Source organism: Budorcas taxicolor, chromosome 19 (genome assembly GCF_023091745.1).
Source record: "Budorcas taxicolor isolate Tak-1 chromosome 19, Takin1.1, whole genome shotgun sequence".
Lineage (NCBI taxonomy): Eukaryota > Metazoa > Chordata > Mammalia > Artiodactyla > Bovidae > Budorcas > Budorcas taxicolor.
In genome coordinates, this window is record NC_068928.1 from 33,266,709 (window position 1) to 33,289,483 (window position 22,775).

Sequence of the window (22,775 nt, forward strand, 5' to 3'; positions counted from 1 at the left end):
CCTTGAAGTTTAGCCCAATCCTAAGTGATCTGATAAAATACTGAATGGAAGTTAATTGTGGTAACCCATTTTTGGTGTGATGCCAAGAACTTTTTTTGTCTTTGTACTTTTTGGTATTCTCTGGACAGAACATGTATTTTAGTAACAATTGTCACTTTAGAACAATGACATTTACAACTAATCACAGGAAATGCATCTTCCGGCTTCTGGTTTCATGGTCAGAGAATTTCATTTTCAAAGGAGGCAAGGCTGCTGCTGAGGTGCCATCTCCCACATCACTCAGAGTGGCCCCTCCCAGCAGCAGAGACCCCACAGCATCTTTGCTCTCTTAAGGCAGGCTCAGGGAAGAGGACCGTTGCTTTAAACTGTAAACAAGTTGGAGAAGATGCCTGGGGCCAGGTCTGGTCCGGATCTGCCAAATCCCCAGGCTCCACGTGTCTGCTCTTAGCTGGGAGACAGGTTTCCATTGTCTGAGGCAGGGGAGGAATCCTCCATGGCCTGGGGACACGGACAATGAGATGCTGTGGGTTCCAGCTGACTCAACCTGGAGGATGCAAAGGCCAGCAAATGTTCTTGGACTCCAGCCTGGCTCCTCACCCTGCCCTGTGCAAACAGCTCCAGAGCCGAACCTGTCCAGAAACGAATCAAAAGGGGCTCCCAGGAAGCTGGTTACCACTGTGCTCCCTGGTTTTTTGTCTTCCCAGATAACTTGAAGTTACACAATTTGTGACTCACCTTTCTGGCCAGTTTTGTACTTCTCCAGCCGGACTCATGCCCTGGGGGTCAGGCATGCCTATGGGTCCTTCACGCCAGGGGACATTGCTCTACAAGGAGGTGATGAATCTTCCCAACCAACGTCCTGATACTATTCAAACATTTTTTAGGGGAAAAGTCAACATTTTTATATGACCTGTTAGGAAGGGAATGTAGAATTCTCAACATTTGAAAAACTTCAAATACAAACTTTAGGCCCTCAAAATAAGACTTCTAAAGAGTCACAGTGCACAGCTTCAAGCCTGTCCTGAGACCCTGAGGGGCCATTTGGGTGCGCTGGGCTATAGGAGGTAAGGTCTAAAGTCCTGGCTTGCAGGACTGCAAGCTCAGACTGAAAACATCCCTGGCCCCGTACACATCTGATCTTGTTGGCTCTGCCCTGGGAAGCCATGCGCTCAGTGGCAGGAGGAACAGAGGCACTGGGGAAGGTGCCCACAGCTGGCCGAGACCCCGCGGCCAGAGTCCCCAAGCCTTCAAAGCAGCACAGAGCCACTGACCACAGGCACAGCCACAAAGTACCACTGGGGCACAGGATGTGGGTCATGCCCTGCTGGGCAGCTCATGCCTCAGACCCAACTCAGTATGCCTGGACCGAGCTTTATCCACAGAGGGGTCCAGGCCCATAGATCAGGAACCTCCCCGCCAGACCCCAAACCATGGAAGGGGTCCATTGGCCATGGGTGCAACACTGGCCATCCACCAAATGTCCATGTGCCCGTGTGCATGCACACACATGTACACAGGTTGAGCAGCTAGGACAATGGCGGGTCATCACACGAGGACCCTGGTGTCTTCTGGGTACAGCTGCCTGGCAACCGACTGCCCAGAGAAAGCAGGTGGTGGCAGCCATCCTGGCTCAGGGTCTGTTCCACTTGCATCAGAGGCTGTGCTATTCTGGGAAGAGGGAGGCCCCCAGGATGGAAAGGCCAGAACCTGTCGGGGTAGGAAGGGAGGCGGGGGCTTCCCTGGAAGGAGGAGGAAGCGATGAGGCTCCTCCTGTGTCCTCTCTCCTCTCCTGTGGGCTGGGCTGGTCCCCAGACATCTGTGAACAGTGGCCTCTGAGCAGTGCCTGAAGACCACAAACCACCTGACGAATCGCTTGCATGGGATCCTGGTGTCAGAACACTGCGGCAGCCCCTGTCCATTCAAGTTCATGTCCACCCTGCCCCCACAATCTTGGTATGACCCCCTCCTGCTTGCTCCCCATCCCTGGCGGGCCCGTCCATGCAGCCTACAGCATCCTGTGTGGCCCTGGAGGGGGAGCTCTAGGGGGCCATGCAGGGAACGAGGCTGAGGGGCGTCAGAGCCCAGACCTCTCTGGTGACCCATGGCAGCTGCAGTGGAGACCACACCCAGCAAGGAACAGGGGCCTGGAGGTGCCGGTTTGGAATGGACTGAATGGAAGTCTGGCATTTTGAGAAAACAGTAACAATAAACATTGCTGGGACAAATTCACAATCAGACAGAAACAAAATATATTTATTTGAAATATTACAGAGTCATATGTCACACTTGGTCATGTCAACATTTGCACACGCATCTGTTGTGTCTGGACCACGCTTGGCACTCTGCACTCCTGGCAGAAACAAGGCCGCACTCATGTGGTTACAGTCAGAGAGCTGCTCAGGGCAGCGTGGGCCAGCCAAACTTTAACCTGGCCAGAAAGGTGAAACCCGCCACGAAGCTGGGGCCACGATATTAAATATCCTTAATAAAAGGGCTTCTGAGTCCTGTCCATTGCTGCATGCCACTCTCACTTTCTCTCAAATGGCCCTTGGGCTCTGGGCTGGGGAGGACTGGGGCTGGATGTGCAAAGGAGCTTGTATCTGATGATCGTGTCCTCCATCCCAGGCAGGGCACAGAGAGGGGCCTGTCCCCTTGGTGGGGATGGCAGGGGGCTGGGAAAGCAGCCCACCATTCTGGGGCTGAGACCCACGGACACCGTGACACCAGGTGTGGGTCCCCTGGGGTTCTTGGGTGGTCTCAACAAAAGCTATACAACAGCTGAGTGAAGAGCAAAAACCAAAGACCACTGTCATTTCTGAAGTGCGGAGGGGCGGGCCAGGAGAGTTGTGGGTTCCCCAGATGGCCAGCCTGGTGGGCAGGGGCTGTGGCACCACCATCAGCCAGGAAACAACTCAGCACACAAAGAGCCAAGGGCTTCTCTTTGTGTCTTAAAACGACTCCGCCCCTCTCGGGGATCTTGCATTTTGTGACTATCTTGCGTATAAAAATAACGCATTTTTTTTTGAAAAAGGATCTATAGAACCACCAAATAATTTTAAATGACGAAGTGCTGGGTGGAGGAAGAGGGGAAGAAACACAGATACAGTGGCCTGTGAAAACCTCAGGACAGGGAACTGGGGAGGGTGGGGTGTGCTCACGGTAACCACCACGTGTTCTCAACTTTAAAAACATTCCACACTCACCTTGTGCTATGAGCTCCTCAATTAAAACTGGACCGAGGTGACCCCCCGCCTCTTCAGTACTGGAAGACCTGACCCCACACCACGATGCCCAGGGCCAGAACTGCCCTACACCGCCTGGTCCCTCGGGCAGGACACAGACACGCTGTGCTCTAGCCTGCCCGCTGGGCAGCAAGAATTGGGCAACCTCTCCGAGTTATAGAAATAAACTGCACATGGGCCCCTCTCTTCTTTTTAACCTGAAGCGAGCCCCCCGCCGAGAGACTGCCACAGGAGCCGGTCCCAGACCGTCTCAGGAATCACAGGGCACCAGGAGCAGCGCCAGGCATCGGCGGCCCCTCCCGCAGAGCCTGCAGTGAACTCGGAGGAAACACAGCCACTAACGGCTCGACCCCTCTTGGGTGTGACGTCCCCTTGTGGGGTGAGCAAGGCAGGAACAGGGGGGTGAGGAGGAGGCAGACACCTGGGAGGAGACACTGGGTAAATTCCAGCAGACTGTCCAGGAAGGTGCCTCCACCTTCCACATGAAGACACCCCACATGGTTACTGTCACCAGACTCCCCTTCCAGCGTTTCTCAGGGACTTTGAAAATACACACAACATGACGCTGGTGGCCTTCCTGACATTCTGACCCCAGGCCGGGGCAGGTGAGGGGGTGTATGCTGTCCGGGAGCCCCCAGACAAGAACCCCAGGTGGGCAACCTCTGCAGCCTGAGGAGGACAGACGGACCCTGGGGGGGCCCAGTGTCTCCTCCAAGGCAACTGGGCAGGGGGAACGAGCTCACACCTCCCAGGACAGGGACCAACAGGGCCCTGCTGTGCAGAAGGGCCCGCCTGCCCCTGGGCTTGCAGGGTGTACTGGGCAGGGCGGGCAGCCCTGCACTCAGGGAGTGTCAATGGACCTGGGTCAGAGGGCACTGATGTCAGCAGCTGTGGGAGCCCCCTGGGCCAGGGGGGACCTCATTTGCCATGAAATGTGCATGTATTTGCCCAGGTGATGACCTGCACCCATGCCTGCATGACCCAGGGGAGGGGCTGCTGTGGGGGAAGGGCTGTTCTGGGGGGGTGCTCCGCAGCCACATGGGGTGACTGCACGTGCTGGGGAAGCCCTTCATCCAGTTGTACCCGAGCCCTCCCTGCCTCGCTTGGGCCTCCTGTCCATGCAAATTTAAGAGGCCCGAGGAAGGACTAAGCCAAAGCCAGAGCTGAGATGCTGTCTGCCCAGCACCCCAAAAAGACACGTCTTCAGCCTGCTTGTGCAAAAGCAGGAGGATCCTGGCCAACACAGGCCTGTCCCTTCTGTCTGAGGGACTCTGTCAAGTTTTGCGTGTACAAGCATGCGGGTGTGGACGGGCGTGAACGTGTGCAGGACACAAGGAGCAGGTGAGGTCACAGAGGCCTTCTGCCCACTGCCAAGCAGCAGTCCTGGTGTGACCACGCCCCAGACACACCCCTCCTGTCCCTCCCAGGGGCACCGAGCACTCACCCAGGGGCTCCTTTCATCTCAAATGTTTGGTCTCCCACCCAGAGAATGAAGTAAGGGACAGGAGACCTAACGGTGGTGCAATCCTCTCTGGGAACCAAGTCTGTCCCCAAAAGGCAGGGCTCACGTGACTCAGAGCTGCTTGAGAGCTGACCGTCCTTTTGTGTCCTGCTCGGTGTTTCTGGAGGGGCTGGACTGGCAAGTACAGAGTTTTTAGAAGGCAGAAGCCAGGATTCTTAGTAGAAAGATGATGGGTTTAGATGTTTGTCGTGAGACTCAGGGCAGCTCCAGTGAACACATCTCCCACAGGAGAAGGGGGCCCCTGGGAGCAGGACCCCCGACTTACAGTCCATATGTGTCAGGGTTCAGGGTGGGTGCGGCAGACCCCGCTGTTTCTTGTGTGTGTGTCGGACTCAGGTGGAGCCTGCCTTGGAAATCCAGACAGTGGGCAGCTGACAGCACAGACCAGGTGCATCCAGGACACACAGTGGGTGTGGGACATGCAGGACCTATGTCTCGAAGTACTTGTAGATCTGGGCCACATACTGCATCACGCTCTGCCAGTCAGGCCGGTCCGTGTGTAGCAACTCACTGAGCTCCTGTGGGAGAGGGCAGAGGTCACCGGGTGCCGCCGGACCTTCCCACGTGGCTGGCAGGTGCAGGCAACATCCAGCCAGTGCTAAAGGTGCTCAGTGGGAAAAAGAAAAGCTTTTCCTTCCTGCTTATTCAGGAGATGCTCTGCTTTTAGGAACATTAGACATGATCTCCCGCCCCTCTCAAATTTTAACAATGAGCATTAAAAGAAAGTTCTGAAAAAAGAAAAGTTCTGAACAAAAACTAAGAGTTGTCACATGATCCAGCAATCCCACTCCTGGGCACATATCTGGATAAAACTCTAATTCAAAAATATACATCACCCCAATGGTCTAGGCAGCACTAATCACAGTAGGCAAGATAAGGAAACAACTTCAATGTCCATCGACAGAGGAATGGATAAAGAAGATGTGTTACATATGTACAATGGAGTATTACTCGGCCATTAAAAAGAATGAAATAATGCCATCTGTAGCAACATGGATGCAACTAGAGATTATTACAGTAAATCAGACAGAGAAAGGCAAAGAGCATATGATATCACTTATACGTGGAATCTAAAAAATGACATGACTGAACCTATCTATGAAACAGACTCACAGACACAGAGAAGACTTGTGGTTGCCAAGGGGTCGGGGAGGAGAGGACTGGGCGTTTGGGATTAGCAGATGTGAACCATTACATACAGGATGGATAAACAAGGCCCTACTGTGCAGCGCTGGGAACTATATTCAGTATCCTGGGATAAACAAAAATGGGAAAGAATGTGGAAAAGAATATGTATATAACTGAATCACTTTGTTGCACAGGAGAAACTAATAGGACATTCTAAATTGGCTCTACTTCAATCAATAAAACAAAAGTTTTAAAAAGAGTCATTATGATTCCATTGTTGTGAAAGGATTCCCACTTCTCCCAGCTACATTTGAACACACACCCATGTCCTCCCACATTGTCACTGCATACCCTGTGCTTTGTCACTGAACATTTTTCATACTCAATTTTCCACACAGCTGTGTTGCGTCATTTAGCGGATACACACTGTCCAGAGAACAGCTGTCCCATCCTAACAGCACAGGGTGTGACTGTGGTCACTTCTTTGCAGTGAGCATCCGTGTGGTACAGTTTCTGCTATTTGTGCCACAAAAGCCCTACACTGGCTAAAAGCTATTTGACCAGAGGGCCACCAGTGGCAAAAGGGTCACCAGTCCACATTTTATTGTTTTCCCTCATTTCATCCACCACAAGCGAGCACAGGCAGAGGCCGGGGACTGACAGCAGCAGGATGGTGCTCCGTCTACTGCTCAGCCAGGCTTTCCTGAAATTCGTGTCACCACACTACTCAACAATTCATCTTGGGGCTGAGTGCGGATTCTTCTGTGGTCATGAGAGAATAGTAGAGAAGGTCCTGGCATGAAGCTGGAGGCAGAGACACAGTGGAAAAGCAGGCTGAGCTCAGAACATCTGTTCCTGGGCAGGGACAGAACTGGCTGAGGCATGGAACCAGCCATTTAGCTTCTGTTTCAGCATCTAAATATGTTTTACTGATTTTTCTCCCTGGTGAGGCTGAGAAATCAACGTATCATCGGTCTGAGGGAAGGGTGGAAAAGGAGCACGTGGAACACCCCACACAGGAACCTACAGCAACGTGAAAAGAGAAACAATGCGTTCACAGAAGACAAGGAGGAAAAGCCTCCTTCTGTGTGCACAGACAGATGCACAAACAGCCGAAATTCTTATAACACGAGGGTTGCTAACATGACGACACAGGGAGAAGCGATGAGGAATCATGCTCTCGGGAGGCAGGTGAGCTCTGAGAACACAGGGATGGCCTGAGAGGCTGGAGGGATGGCAAACCCGCCCTGGGGGCAAGGACATGTCTTCCTGCTCAGAGAGGATTCTAAAGTCTGATCAATATTCACGGTTTTACTCAGACTGTCCTGCATGCTTGAACCCAACAATAATTAAATTTTAATCTGTTTTAGTGCATTGTCAACATCACGTTTGAACATGTTTGAAGAAATCAGTTAGCACCTTTCAGGAGAAGACAGAGTATGCTGGATCAATAAAAATCCAATAGTGTGAGACACTTGATTCAGTACTTAAAAACCTTCCAAAAAAAAGAAAACACCAGACCCAAATGGTTTCACTGGTTAATTCTATCAAACAGTCCAGGAAGAAATAATACCAGTTCTATGCAATCTCTTCCAGGAAACAGAAGAGGAGGGAACACTTCCTCATTCATTCTGTGAAGCTGGAATTGCCCTGATACCAAAAGCAGGACAAAGACATTACAAGAATACCAATTTCTCACTAAAATGTAAACACAATGATCCTTAATAAATATTAGCAAATTGAATCATGATCAAGTGGGTTCATCTCAGGAATCCAAGGCTGGCTCAACAGCCATCAATCAATCAAATTTACTCACAGTTGTTGTTGTTTAGTTGCTAAGCTGTGTCCGACTCTTTTTGACCTTATAGACTGCAGCCTGCTAGGCTCCTCTGTCCTGGGATTTCCCAGGCAAGAATACTCGAGTGGGTCATCACGCCCTTCTCCAGGAGATCTTCCCACACTGGGATTGAACCCTCATCTCTTATGTCTCCTGCATTGGCAGGCAGATTCTTTACCACCAGGGAAGCCATATTATGTGTATTTCACTACAATAAAATTAATTAAAAAAAAAAAAAAAGATAGGCCTTCTTGCTCTCAGGAGTCTAGGCAAGAATACTGGAGGGAGTTTTCATGCCCTTCTCCAGGGGATCTGCCCAACCCAGGGATCAAACTCAGGTCTCCCACGTTGCAGGTGGATTCTTCACTGTCTGAGCCACCAGAGAAGCGCAGAGATAAGCCCTATAATCAGATAAATTACAATATAACACATATGCGCTTGATAGACTATAAGTAAATTGTGCTTTAAGAGCCAAGGTTGGCATGGCTGCTCAGATGCAGGGTCATGGAGGGGTGAGATGTGGGCTCTGGAGTCGGATAGCCTCCTTGACCCTTGTCTTGGCTACTCACAAGCTATGTGCCCTTCCACGAAACTGCAGTGTTCCTCATGTAAGGAGCATCTATGTCATAGGACTTCTGAGAGGGACTATGACTCAACTCACAGAAAGTGCCTGGTAGAGAGAAGCCTCTATAAAGTTTATGCGACAGCACAGGTTCAGCCTCACCTAAGGAATCATTCTAACCTCCCTATAAAACCCTGAGTTGTGAAGACCTCCCTTCCTAGGTGACCTGAAGACCTTAGTCTGTGTGAGGAGTGACCATTCTAGGGGACACACAGGCTCAGCAAGCGACACCCTCACAGACCACACGGCCTGGTATGGGCATGTCTGCCTCACCAGTGCAAACACATCCACCCTTGGAGGGCACCCGTTCTGGCTACTCTGACAGCGGCGGCAACAAGGCCACACCTCTTCTTTCTCCACCCTTCCTGTGACTGATGCAGCGAGTGAAATTTCTGTCTCACACCGTGGCGGGGAAGAAATGCATTCTCAACTCGGGGGAACACTGGTGTTTTCACTTGGAAAAACTCTTATCCTTGTTAATCCTCTAAATGCAGAAGCCTATATTTGCTAGAATATAAACATATAAGGGAATTTTTTTCCTGACTAATCTAATAATAGAACTTGACCAAAGACTTAGGATTGTTACTGCTGCCAATTCTGATTAGGTGCAGTTTTTAAATGTCACTTGTAATTAAGTATATTATTCTTTACTGCATCTCATGATACAAAAGTAAACTTAATAATGCAGGAAGCTTCCATTTTCTTGATGGCATGAACTGGTTAAACTGCTCACAAACATTCCTAAATGTTTGTGAGATCCACAATGATGTTCGTCAGTAGCTCCTCAGAGACTTCTGTACAAATAAAATCGGTGGCTCTGATGATTAGCTCAACAAGATGATCTCATTTGCTTCCCAGCATTCACTAACTTCAGTAGTACATGAGATGAAAAAATAGGGAAAAAAATTAATTTAAAAAAGCAAATATTAACAGTAACGCTTCCCAGGTGGCTCTAGTGGTAAAGAACCTGCCTGCCCATGTAGGTGACACAGGAGACGGGGGTTTGATCCTTGGGTTGGGAAGATCCTCTGGAAAAGGTCATGGCAACCCAGTCCAGTATTCTTGCCTGGGAAATCCCATGGACACAGGAGCTTGGCGGGGTACAGTCTACAAGATCACAAAGAGTCAGACATGACTGAAGTGACTTGGCATGCAAGCATACAAAGAAAACCATATTCTGTGTAGAATATAGTCTTCCAACAAGTTCTCATTACATTCAATATCTTTCCTTAAGCAAATGATCTCTGGTTACTTGTTAGCTGCTTTCGATTTGTGCTGCTGGAGAAGACTCTTGAGAGTCCTCTGAACAGCAAAGAGATTAAACCAGTCAGTCCAAAAGGAAATCAACCCTGAATATTCATTGGAAGGACTAATGCTGAAGTTGAAGCTCCAATACTTTGGCCACCTGATGCAAAGAGCTGAGTCACTGGAAAAGACCCTGTTGCTGGGAAAGATTGAGGGCAAAAGGAGAAGGGGATGACAGAGGATGAGATGGTTGCAAGGAATCACTGACTCAGTGGACATGAATCTGAGCAAACTCTGGGAGACTGTGGAGGATAAAGGGGCCTGGCGTGCTGCAGTCCATGGGGTTTAAAAGAGTCCGACACGACTTAGTGACTGAACAACGACAACTCCCTGGCTGTTTAGTGTTTCAGAAGATAAATCAGGTTCCTGCTACTCCATCCTTGCCAGACATTAAGTCCCCTAACTTCTTTTTAAATTCTCTAGACTTGAGTTTGCACAATAGGGACATCTGTTTCTCGTAGGTTCAGTGGAATTTGGGCGGACTGGTATTTTTTTGTTTATGTGTGTGTGTGACTATATTTAAAACAATGAATTGCGCTTCTTTAATGGCTAAAGTTCTAGTTCTTTCTCTGTATGTTTTGGAGAAATAGTTACATTTACTATTTGAAGAAATATATTTATGTATATATTTTAAAAACTGTCCATTCTGTCAAACATGTTAGGATAACACTGTTATAACTATAGTATTAAAATTCCTATGATAGTTGTCTTTTTCCTTTTTTCCCCAAAATTTCATTTATTTTTTATTTTGGGCTGTGCTGGGTCTTCGCTGTCACGAGGGCTCTACTCTAGCAGTGAGCAAGCGCTCCTTTTCGTTGCCATACGCAGGCTTCTCATTGCAGTGGCCTCTCTTGCTCTGGAGTGTGGGCTCTAGGGTGTGCGGGCTTCAATAGCTGAGGTTACTGTACCGCGTGGGCTTAGTTGCCCCACAGTACTGGAATCTTCCTGGCCCAGGAATCAAGCCCATGTCTCCTGGATTGGCAGGTGGATTCTTTACTGATGCGCCACCAGGGAAGCCCCTGGTCTTTTTCCCTTTTCATTTCACCCTCTGAGGTTACACAAGTATATTTCTCACTGTTATTGCAGCTGAGATTTTCCTAATCACCGAACATGTTTTTAAATGTTTATTGGCCATTTGTGAGTTGCCTATTCCAGACTTTGATAGTTTTCTACTAGGTTTCTTTTATTATTGGTTAGTACAAATTATTTGTAGATTATCTCTTTGCTTTTTCTGCAGTTACATTACAATGTGTCTGGATGGATGTTTTGTATTATTTATCCTGTTTGAGATTCCATTAAGAATCCGTGGCCTTTCATCATTCTGGAAAAATTTCAGGCGCCACTTCTTCAAATATTATCTCTCTTCATGTTTTCTTTCCTCTACTTCTGGAATTCCCACTGGCCATGGGAGTTGGACATGGTCTGATTTTATCTTCCATGCCTCTTAAGCTCTGTGACAGACACTATCAGTTGGTCCCAACCTCTGTTTTCCTTGCAGGCTTCCCACTAAAGAGGATGAGAAACGTTGTATGTCTACCTTCTCAAATCCCTTTGCGACTGGGGTGGCCACGCAACAGAGAACTGCCACAGAGCTGGAGGGCCTCTGGGAAGCTTTTTGGTTTCCTTATCAAAGGAGGGGATGTCAGGCACTCACTGCACCCCTTCCTCCCCACTTTTGGCCCTACAGATGGGAGTGATGTCTGGAGCTTGGCAGCCATGTTCAGCCATTGAGAGACAAATAAGAGGACAAACAACCAAGAGAGTAAAGACACTCTGTGGGCCTTGGTTATACTAAGCAGTGAACCATTCCTGAAACTACAAAAAAAATCTTCATGGTTGAAGCAACCGTTAGTTGGGTTTTCCATTTCTTAAAGTTGAAAACCTATTAACTAATAAAACCCCTATCACATTTACATCTTAAAAATCTCTGTTATATGTCCTGGGTAATTTCCTGTGATCTATTTTCTGGTTCAGCAGTTCTCTTTTCTGCTGTATCCAATCAGTTTTCAATCCAGCTGTGGTTTTTACTTTCAAATTTTAAATTTCTACTTGGCTCTTTTCAAAATCTTAAAAAAAAAATAAAACCATGTTCCTTCCTTATGATTTTTATTCCTTCTCTTATCTCTAATATGTTTAAACATAGTCTTTTGAGGTCTCTTTCTTATTGTTTTATTATCTCAAATTCTGGTAGATGGTCCTCTTGTTCGTGGTGCCAGCTGACTAGATAATTTTCTTTTCTTTGTTTAAATTTTATTGGAGTCTAGTTGATTACAATTTTGTGTTAGTTTCAGGTGTACAGCAAAGTGATTCAGTTATACACACACACACAGTCACTCTTTTTCAGAGTCTTTCCACATATAGGTTATCACAGAATACTAAGTAGAGTTCCCTGTGCTGTACAGCAGGTCCTATTGTCAGGTAGATCATTTTCCCGACTGCTTTGTAATTTTGAATTGTGAGTGTATTTTCAGTAGCCTCTGCTCTCCGGGCCACAGAGCTTCTGGCAGCAGAGACACTATAAACTGGTCACTGCTTGCAGCAGATCTTATAAATTGGACTCCAAACCTCATCTGGCCCAGCTTTTCCTTCCTTCCCTATAAGAGATTTTGTGTTTTTTGGCCACAAAGAAATCCCAGGTAGAGACTGAGCTTCCTTATCACCTCCCTGGACTGGCAGGTGGCAATTTTTTATCTCCCCTTCACTAAGAAGATGAGTATTTGGGGAGCCTTAGTTCTGTGCAGAGGTCTCAGGACCGATGCTCTGAGACCTCTGCACAGAACCTGTTACAGGAGCTCAGTGCCAGGTCCCCTGCCCCTTCATAAGCACGAACCACACCCTGCACACATTGGAGGCCCTTTCCCACTGCCCCAGTCCCACCCTGGGGTGACCAGAGTCCCAGCACATGCCTCAGAACCCTGGTCTTCACTCCTCTTTCAATTTCTGGCATCTAGTTATTTCCAGTTCCTTCTTCAGAGATTGGCTCTGTATTGATATTTTAAAAATTACATCGTATTCATATTTCCAGGGCTTTAATGATAATTCAGTCTAGAACTGAAATTTATCCACAGTGAAATCTTCACTGAAAACACTCTAAATCACATGTGGTCAGACCAACTGGACACTTTTATATCAGGACTCATGAGTAATGGACTTCATTGCTGTGAAGATTATTTAGTAGATGGCATAAAGTTCTTTCTCATGGGATTAGAGTATCACATGGATACAAAGGGGGACACTCACCAGGCTGGGTTTGATGCCTACACTTTCAGCTGCTTCAAATGCCAACAAGAGATTTCTTTTCTAGGTTAAAAGTCAAACAGAATGAAATTATAAGCCAAGAATATATAGCTTTTGTTAGCAATAAACACCAACTGACACTCCCATATAGATTACCTACTATTTATAAAACACAAGTGTTGAAGTCAAGTATGCAGACAGTGGTCTCAGTTTAAGGGGGAAAAAAGAAGATTAACAGATGACCACTGTCACTAAAAAATAACATTATTGATTGATTCCTGACCATGAAAGATACATTTTTGTTAGTTATTTTTTACTTTGTCAATATTTAGGACATACACCTTCTGTCGTATATCAATTTGTTTAATCATAGTGCTGTATCAAGAGTTATAAAAGTAATACGTACACCTAGTTAAATATAATCACATGGAAGACTTCCTTGCCTCAATCCTGGACCTTGGGAGAACGATTTTTCGCTTCTGTCTTTAATTCCAGGGACTTCCTTCATTTCTCTGTACCTGCTGACATCACTGTTTCTTCCTGCCTTCTAAATATTTATTTATTTGGCTTAGTTGCAGCACTTGGGATCTTTAGTCGCAGCATGTGGGATCTAGTTCCCTGACCAGGGATTGAACCTGGGGACCCCTGCTTGAGGAGCTTGGAATCTTAGCCACTGGACCACCAGGGAAGTCCCACCACTTTCTTGATTTCTAAAATAGAGGCATGACCTTCTAACTTCCTCCTAAGTTAAATGACTCAGGAATCATGCACCTCTCTCTTCCCTTCATTCTAGTCACACAGCTCACGTTCGCTCCCTTATTAGTCATGTTTGTGACTTTAACCAGTATCCTCAAACCATCATTTCTTGTCCCATCGGTTACGAATGACAGTTCCTGACTTCACTTGGTGTGATAAGTAAGACCTTCCCTTGCCTTTCCTGCAGCTGGTCATGTTCTGAACTGTTCAAGCTGATACACTTGGCTTCCTTCTCCTCAACCACACTGAAGTGTCCAGCACCCCCTTAAGAGGACAACTCTGCGGGCTGAAAACAACAAGGGGTATTGGCACAGCGGCTGGGATCACACTCCTCGCCCCAGGTTCCACAGTCGCGATGCTGTGCCACTCAAAACATTCTTTCCAAAGGGTTTTCCTCTATGTAACAACCAGCAGCTCAGAACCACACCACATTTCAGTGTGTTCCAGATCTGGACCTTGCCTTTCTTCAAGTCTGTTTTCAGTTCTGCTTGTTTGGGACTTTTCTTGCTGGGAGAAGAACTGTGTCTCCTTCTCTTCTTCTGGTTTCTTATCTTCCTATGGCTTATAATCCATGATACTCTCTTTGTACTAAAGTGACTTTTCAGATTCTGATTTTGATAGGTTTTTTACAGGTGGCACTACTGATAAAAGAACCTGCCCAACAGTTCAAGATGCGTGGGTTCAATCTCTGGATCGGTAAGATCCCCTGGAGGAGGGCATGGCAATACACTCCAGTATCCTTGCCTGGAGAATCCCATGAACAGAGGAGCCTAGCGGGCTACAGTCCAGAGGATTCCACAGAGTTGGACATAACTGAAGTGACTTAACATGCATATAAACATTACAGGCCTCTCTTGATGCCCTTTTCAATGTCTGCTGTTCACCAAAAAACCCAAGAAATACACTGCACTGAGAGTGCCCCAGACCCAGGCTCCAATTGAGGAGGGCTGAACTTCACTCATCCTGAAGGTCAAAGGCATCGTTTCATTCAAATTAGCTCCTTCCCTTTGAAACTCAACTTCAAAGTCATCCCTTCCAGGAAGCCTTCCCTGCTTGCAACCCTCTCTCCTCCAGCAAGAGCACCCCCAGGCTGAGTCTCACACACGTGCTCAGCTTTAAATTGTGCCAGTTTGATTTGCCTGTGTTGACACATTGTTCTGAGAACCCTCATCGGTAACTCTGAGATATGAGTTTCTTTCCCCAAACATGAACACAAGGTCTCCCAGTGCAGGGGCCAAACCTAGAGCACGTCCACATGGGGCAGTTAGGAAGCAGGAGGCCAGCGGTCATCAGGGGAGGCTGTGATGCTGCACGATCTGGAATGAAAACTCCAGCCAAGTTGAGGATTCAAGCCAAGTTGAGGATTATAACCCAGGAACAGCCTCTGAGGAAGCTCCCAGAACTGTTCTGCCTGTAAGAGGTCAAAGCACAGTCATGCAGGATATTGAGACAGAGGGCTGTGCATCAAGGGATGCACCTGGAGCGAAGTCCTTCACCCCTCGCGAACCTGCAGCATCTCACAGCCTGACCTGCCTCCTCCCCAGGACAGTAACCTGGAGCAGGGAGAAGAAAGGCAACCCGTGTGCTGGAACCATGCACCCCTGGATCTCAAGGATAAGAGAGAGACCAAGCTGTGATGCTCAGCTGTTCTGTGCATTGCCAGATCTGGGCAGCTGGCTGTGAATCTTGGGGATCACCGGCCTCCAGGGGACATGATGTGGTTTCCGTCATCTGGAAGCAATGAGATGATCCGAAGGGTAAAAGCAAACACTTTCCATTCTTTTCCAACATGTCCACTGATAGGAGGACAAAGCACCATGGCTGCAGTCAAACACTTCACACCCTGAGGACCTATCTGCAGTAGGCTTCGACCAACCTCTCCATCGGCAGAAACATTCAATACCTGCTCAACCATGAGAAGCGGCACTCTGCCGGCACCAGCAGACTCCCCTAGGAGACATCCTTCCTTCTTGACCTTCCCTGGGCCCTGATGACCCATGACCTGCTGCTCACTCTGTACTAGCAGCCCTGGATCATGTAAACCAGTTGCATCCCTTGATGCACAGCCCTCTATCTCAAAACCTTGTACGACTGTGCTTTGACCTCTTACAGAACAGTTCTGGAAGCTTCCTCGGAGACTTCCTCAGAGGGTTATAATCCTCAGCTTGGCTTGAATAAAAATTTTCTTTTTCTTCCCTGATCGACTGATGGATTTTTTTTTTTTTTGTCGACAGTGCCCAGGCTTCATGGATCCTGGGACCCCACATGCGCCTGCTGGTCTCCTTTGTGGCTGTTCCTCCTGGTACCTGGTACCTTCGCTGGGCCACTCTGCCCTGCCCTGGCAACAAGGATAGAGTCCTCAAAGCTTGTTTCTTGTCTTCTCTTGGTGCCTCTGTGAAGTTTGATTTATGATAAGAAACACACCTTTGGTCTTTGTCTTGGTTCCTGCACAGAGCTCCTAAAGCCTTTGTAATTTTCTATGTAGGAGTCATGGAGGCATCCTTTGTAATAATATTTGCTTTCTGTCCCTGGTTCTAAAAATGGCTTCAGAGGAATAAAGGTGAAACAGGTGTCTTTTTATTCGTTTGTTTATCTGGCTGTGCCGGGTCTCAGTCGCAGCACGTGGGGTCTTTACTGGAGGCATGCCAACTCTGAATTGCGGCGTGTGGAATCTGGTTCCCTGACTAGGGATTGAGCCTGGGTCCCCTGCATTGGGAGCGCAGAGTTCTAGCCACTGGACTGCCAGGGAAGCTCCAAAACAAGTGTCTTTTGTTACTCATAACAAACCCTTTCCAACAACACCTGGGTGTATGTTAATAACTCAATTTTTGAAAACCCCTGGAAAGACAGTGTGGGATTAGAGGTTATAACATTCAGTCCCACCCCCTGACCTGCAGGGAGCAGGGAGGGGCTGGAGGCTGAACCAGTCACCAATGACCAATGATTTAATTAGTCTTGTCTATATAATGAAGCTGCCAGTAAAACCCCAAAGGATGGGTTTAAGTGAAGCATCCATGTGCTGGGAGGGTGGCACACCACAGACTCCAAGGGGACAGAAGCTCCCGTGCTCAGGACCCCTCCCCACACCTCGTCCTTTGGACTTCCTCATCTGCCCACCGGCCTCCCCATGTCCCTGGTCTCTGCTCCCCTGGGCCTGCCTTTGGCATGCTCCCTGACTCTGGAAGGCTCCCCGGCTCTGTGTATCACTGGTTCCCTCATGTGGGCTCTGCGCTGGAATTCCACTCAGAGATGTCCACAACCTTCCTGGCGAAAGTCAGGTCCCCGTGTTCACCCCACGCCCTGTGCTTCTCTCACGCTTTTCCATGAGTGAGTGAGTGAAGCCACTCAGTCGTGTCCGACTCTCTGCGACCCCATGGACACCAGGCTCCTCCGTCCATGGAATTTTCTAGGCAAGGGTACTGGAGTGGGTTGCTATTTCCTTCTCCAGGGACTCTTCCCAACCCAGGGATTGAACCCAGGTCTCCCGCATTGTAGACGGACGCTTTACTGTCTGAGCCACCAGGGAAGTCATAGTTTATAGTTATTTACTTACAGTGCTAATTGTCACAAGTTTACTCACTTGTTTGCTGACCACCCACCTCCCAAGGATACTGTCTACCCCACCAGTTCTGCCTTTGTTACTGGGCATGACAGCTACCAAGAAACATCTGTTGAGTAAATGAGTCCAGGGCCCGGGACAGTGTTTCCTGGAATAACTCTGTGGAATATGATTTTAAGGATGTTCTAGGGCAGGGTTTGCCAAATCACAGCCCACAGGCCAAACTCAGCCCTCGGCCTGTTTTTGCTAATAAAGTTTTATTAGAACACAGCAAGCCTATTAACTGACAAACATCTATGGCCACTTGGATGCTTTGATGGGAGAGCTGAGTAGCTTTGACAAAGACCACAGACCAACAAAGCCTACCACTGACCCCTGACAGAGGAAGTCTGCCAACTCCTGTTATGGGTGATTATATTAAACGTTAAAAAGGTTCTGTGGCTCTGACGTAGGGTGGCCTAAAATGAGTCACACAGGTTTCTCTAATGAAGGACTTCCTAGAGTATCTATGGCATCAAGAATCTCCAGAAGTGTGCTATGATAAATAGCTTCCCCAGCTTATCTGAGCCAGGGATTTCTGGTTCTTTGGAAAAGATGTTGAAAATGCTGGCCTAAGGTCTTGAAACCATGAAGGTGACGGTCCATCAGGGCCTCCTCTGAAAAATGAGTGATAGGAAGTTCTCAGCAGACACAGTCAACTGGTCTCTGCTGCATTTTCCTAGGTAACAAGGGAAGTTGAGGACAGTACTGAGGGTGGGACCTGCCCTCCGTTGTGATCTATGCTGGAATTTTACCCCAGTTTCCTTTTCAAGTCCACAAACCCCACGCTCCCTGGGATGTATCAATAGTGTGAGAAATTCCCCTGTGTTCTGGAGGGTGACCCGGGTGGGGATGCGGGACTTACTTTCTCCTGGCTGTTCAGCTCCTGGTATGGGATGTGGGCGGGCAGGTAGGTGTGGAGAAGAGCGCAAAAGGCCAAGCCGTCACTCCAGCTGCTGCTGAAATTGGTGATATCGATGTTCTGTGGGGAGAGCAGCATTAATCACCAGACTGCTGAGTCATGACTAAACAGGGCTGTGCTGCGATCCATGTGTACAGCCATCTCTGGGTTTGCAGGAAGATGAGACCAGATACTACCCACGTCTGCTGGGAGTACATTCATTAATAATTTTGCTGTCAGGAATGGTGGCCTGGTGTTGCCCAAATCCATTCACAGAAAAGCACAAAAAGAGACTCTGGAGTGAAAAACAGTGGGGAATTTCTGGTGGCCTGCTGGTAGGTCAAAGGTTCTCAGACACTGTACTCTCAGATTAACCACCTGGCTAGCTTTGTACATCCTAGCACCTCCCAGCCTTATTTGGCCAAAGAAGAATCACCACCACTACCACCACACCACCGTCATCATCACCATCACTACCACCACCATCATCACATCACTGTCTCCATCACCATCATCACCATCACCACCATCTCCTAGAGAAGACCCAAGGACTTCCCCTCAGAGAGCCACCTTAAGCAGTGTGTCCTTAAGCTCTCAGACAGGCACTAGTGTGACATACAAGTCTGAGAGGCCCGGCTGGAAGGTCTATCTGTGCTCAGGCTGGGCCCCCGAGAAGCAGATCATCTGGGCCTCCTGTCTCAAAGGTCTCTTTGATGACCCTGCAGCTACCTGATGGGACTTGGGGGCTGTGCTGGAAATGAAGGCACTTTGATTTTATGCCTTCTTGAAGAGGCTTGCGCATGAAAAAAGCAGAAGGAAGAACTGGGGTGGGCAGCTACAACCCATCCAGTTCACTCAGTTTCAGCTTTCAAATCTGATGCTGGGGTGGGAGACCCTGGGAAGCAGGGCAGCTGCAGAGAAACCGGGCATCAGCAAGAGGGGAGGGTTTCCAGACTTCAGAAGGGAGGACGGTTGGCGGAGTGTCTACACAGTGCCTGTCACTGTGCATTTTCTCATTTAATTCCCAGGATACCCACACCTGTAAGTAAGCAGCGTCATGCCCATCTGACAGGTGAGAAAGCTGAAGTGAAACCAAACCCTGCTGGTCCAGCTCCACCCGCTGGCCACTGCCCCCATCCTCTTGTTGGGCTTCCTTCCTCCTTCTCTTTCTCCCTCCCTCCCTGACTTCCTTCCTGTATAAATTCACTTTACACCAAAAGCGTTTAATACTTGGTAGATCTTTCTTTTTCTGAAACATAAAAACATTTTTTTATACTTCACTCTTATACCATTTATGACAGAAAACATAATTTTTCTCCATCTGTACTATCTTCAGAGGCATTTGAGAGGCCAAAGGGGACCCAGAAGGGGGACAATGCCACCCACCTAACAAACTGAGATGCTGCCTTGTGTTTCAGCTCACTGAACACTGCTTAGGAACAACTTTTGATCCAAAGTGCAAACACCCTCAGCCAGGGTGGGGGGTAAAAATCTGGTGCCACCAAAGCCAGGAGTGAAGAGTCAATCAGAATGACTCAGGCCCTCAGGATAGATCAGAAGCCAGGTCACTTCCGGATGGACGGCCACTCTTGGGCCATCATGCACCATGAGACACACATGGACCCTCACACTTCAGCAGCAGGACTTAAACACTGCCCCACACCAAGGAGGCAGCTTTTAAAACAAGGAATTATGTAAATCCTAAATCCAGCTGGCTCACCAGATCCAACATGTGGGTCAGGAAGGGCTTGTCTTTTGTGTCACTTATTTCCCAGGTTACAGACTTTGTTTTTGTTTTTTAACTTTTTTTTTTAAGAAAATTTATTATTATTATTTTTTTGGCTGTCCTGGGTCTTCGTTGCTGTGCGAGGGCTTTCTCTAGCTGCAGTGCACAAGCTTCTTGTTGTGGTAGTTTTCTTGTTGCAGAGCTCAGAAAAGGGCTCTAACTCAGGCCCTAGAGCACTTAGTTGCTCTGTAGCATGTGGGATCTTCCTGGGCCAGGGATCGGAACCTGTGTCCCCTGCACTGGCAGGTGGGTTTGTAACCACTGGACAACCAGGGAAGTTCCTAGGTCTCAGACTTTGAATTGTTCTGTCTCCAGCAGAGATGGAGGGCATCCAGCTGTGACCTGTTAAGATTATATTCATTCCAAGAACATGATGCGCTCAAATAAAATCTTACCCTTCACTTCTCTGGGGGGAACAACACAGCTCTAGTTTCCTCAATGCCACCTGAAACTGTGCTTGGTTCTGTGTGAACAATGAGACTATCAACTATCTCCCCTCAGCACCACTGGTAGACAACTAAGCACGTGTGTGCATCTTGGTCCCTCAGGTCAGAGGTGGGAGTCAGCGGGCAGAGGCACTGGGTTCCAAAGGTTGCCCTGTGGCTGTCACCCCCAAGGGCTTCCTTACTGCTCCCCAAGGTATATCTGGATGAGAAAGGTGAGCTGAGAGTGGCACGGGTTGATATGCCTGTGTTTTTCATAAGAATCACAGCAAAGGGGTGAGCTGACCAATGCTCTCTGAGGTCTCTCACTTGAATCCTGTTCAACTGTGGACCCGTCTGCAGATCGCCGTAGCCGAGTACTCCTTGGGTTTCTGGTCAGCGGACAGAGGGGGCGCAGGGGACATGGAGGATGCATGGGGATGGCCTTGCCGAGCAGGGAGTGGCGGAAGAGTCTTCCCAGGGGCCCTGAAGAGCGAACCGTGCAGACGGCTTGTAGATGGGGTAGGCAGCAGGTACTCCTGGCCGGGAATGGACTACCAGGTGAGGGCAGAGAGAAGACAGTGTCCTGGGAAGGGTGGCTGAGCCAAGGAACAAGGCGAATCCTGACTCCAGGCCCCACCCCAGGACAGATGAAAAGCCTTCTCCTCAGCTGGGGACCGTCAGCATCAGCTCGGCCTTGGTGTGGGTGAGGCCTGTGTAGCCTGTGGGCATCGATACTCAGTGCCCACAGCTGCAACGACCAAGGACAAGAACATGGCACCCCCGGGGTATAAATACAGTGTCTTCCTTTCCCCAGAGACCATCCCACTGAATCTTAGGGCTGCATCAAGAGAATAATGTACAGAGCAGTGGGAATCAGCCAACCAGGCACTCTACAAGATGGATCGTCAACTCTTTCCTTTTTACTTATTCCCGAATAAAACTGCCTGAGATCACTGTTAGCCTTGACTGCAAGTCAGTAGGCGGAAGGGAGCATGTCGGGAGGCTGTGTGTCCAGAGCTGGATGCTGGTGACATGGATGTATGTGCTTCATGAAAATTCACTGAGCTGTACACACGTATGTGCAATAAGAGCTACATCAATAAAGAGGAAAGAAACAAATGGAGGCCAGGGAGGGAGATGAGCAGGAAGAGGGGTGGGTGAGGGAGGAGGGCAGTTGGGAAAGAGAACTGATTAAGAAGGAGAAAGGGAAAACAGGGACCCTGATGTTCTTCAGGGGCTGAACCATGGTTGTCTGAAAGAATGCCAGCATTTTGGAATTTACGTAGATTTACTGGGGAAAAAAGCAGAGCTACAACCAAGAAGAAACTTGCTGACTATTTCCCCAAGGGGAATGGTAATTACTCATTGCAAATTACCCTCAACTTTCTCTGGGCTATAAATACTTCAGAGACTTTCCCAAGAGAGAGAAAGTTCCAGGGAGAGGAAGGCTCAGATATTAAAAAAAGGTAACATTCTGAGCATCTCCAAAAAGGAGTGCTTAGGAGAAAATTTTGTAAGATAACAGATTTCTGTCCCTAGGGCCGCAGAAGTCATTTGAGATACACAAAAACCGACATGCACAGAGGAAGCTAAAACGACACTGGTGAACATCCGAGAACATGATCAGAGCAGCTGAGATTGTAGACAAGTTCCAGGAGGGCAAGTGGGGATGCAGCTCGCAAACAACACGGCTGACAGAGCAGAGCAAAACCCAACAACCACAGCATTTGCTTCTAGAAGGTTCATTTCATTTGCCTTTTGTTGCCTGGAAATGCTGACATCTGGTGAAAACATGAACCGCTCTGCAGAGCACACACCCACCAAGGACATGGCTGTGACCTGTTCCCACTGAAACTCCATCATCCCTCAGGATCTCTGTAGGCTGTTCCAATAGACTTCAACGAATGGATCGACTCTGTGTGCACTAAATGCACAAGATTTTTAAAAAGTTAAAAAAAAGAAAAAGGAAGTTTCTGGGAAAGAGACGGCAGACCGTTTAGAAATCGCCGTCAGTCCCCTGCTTCAGGGATCAGCTGTCCTGGGTGCAGGGCGGCCTTAGTACCCTCGCCCTGGGGCTTCCTGGCCTTTCTCAAAGACGTTCTTATTGTCACAGCTGGAGAATCAGACTGAGATTTTTTTGTGGGGGGGAGGGGGTGTGTAACAGTTTATAGATCATTCAGGATTAAAGTAGCTCATTCCTCAGCAAGGCGCAGCTTGGGTAGGAAGAGCCCTGGGGAGACAGAGCTTCCTTTGAAGATCTGGTGAGAAAAGTGCAGAAGAGCATGTGCACATGCAGGGGGAGGGGAGGGGAAACTGCCACAAAGGCGGCCTGCGTGCCCTCTCTGAACGGGCCCTTGCTCCCTGCCTGGACGCACGTCTGCACCTACCCACGCCTCCCATTCCAGAAGCCAGTCCA

General features: G+C 48.5%; 1 protein-coding gene across 1 annotated transcript in view; it reads right to left on the reverse strand.

Annotated features, from left to right (window-relative positions):
* Positions 1–2,243: 2,243 nt before the first annotated feature.
* SPECC1 (sperm antigen with calponin homology and coiled-coil domains 1) overlaps positions 2,244–22,775 on the reverse strand; it is a 147,704-nt gene continuing 127,172 nt past the window's right edge. The window contains exons 12-14 of the mRNA XM_052658497.1: positions 18,113–18,229; positions 12,897–12,956; positions 2,244–5,282 (exon numbers count right to left, since the gene is read on the reverse strand). Coding sequence (XP_052514457.1) covers positions 5,193–5,282; positions 12,897–12,956; positions 18,113–18,229 — 267 coding nt within the window. The 3' untranslated portion in view covers positions 2,244–5,192. The remainder of the gene's footprint in view (positions 5,283–12,896; positions 12,957–18,112; positions 18,230–22,775) is intronic.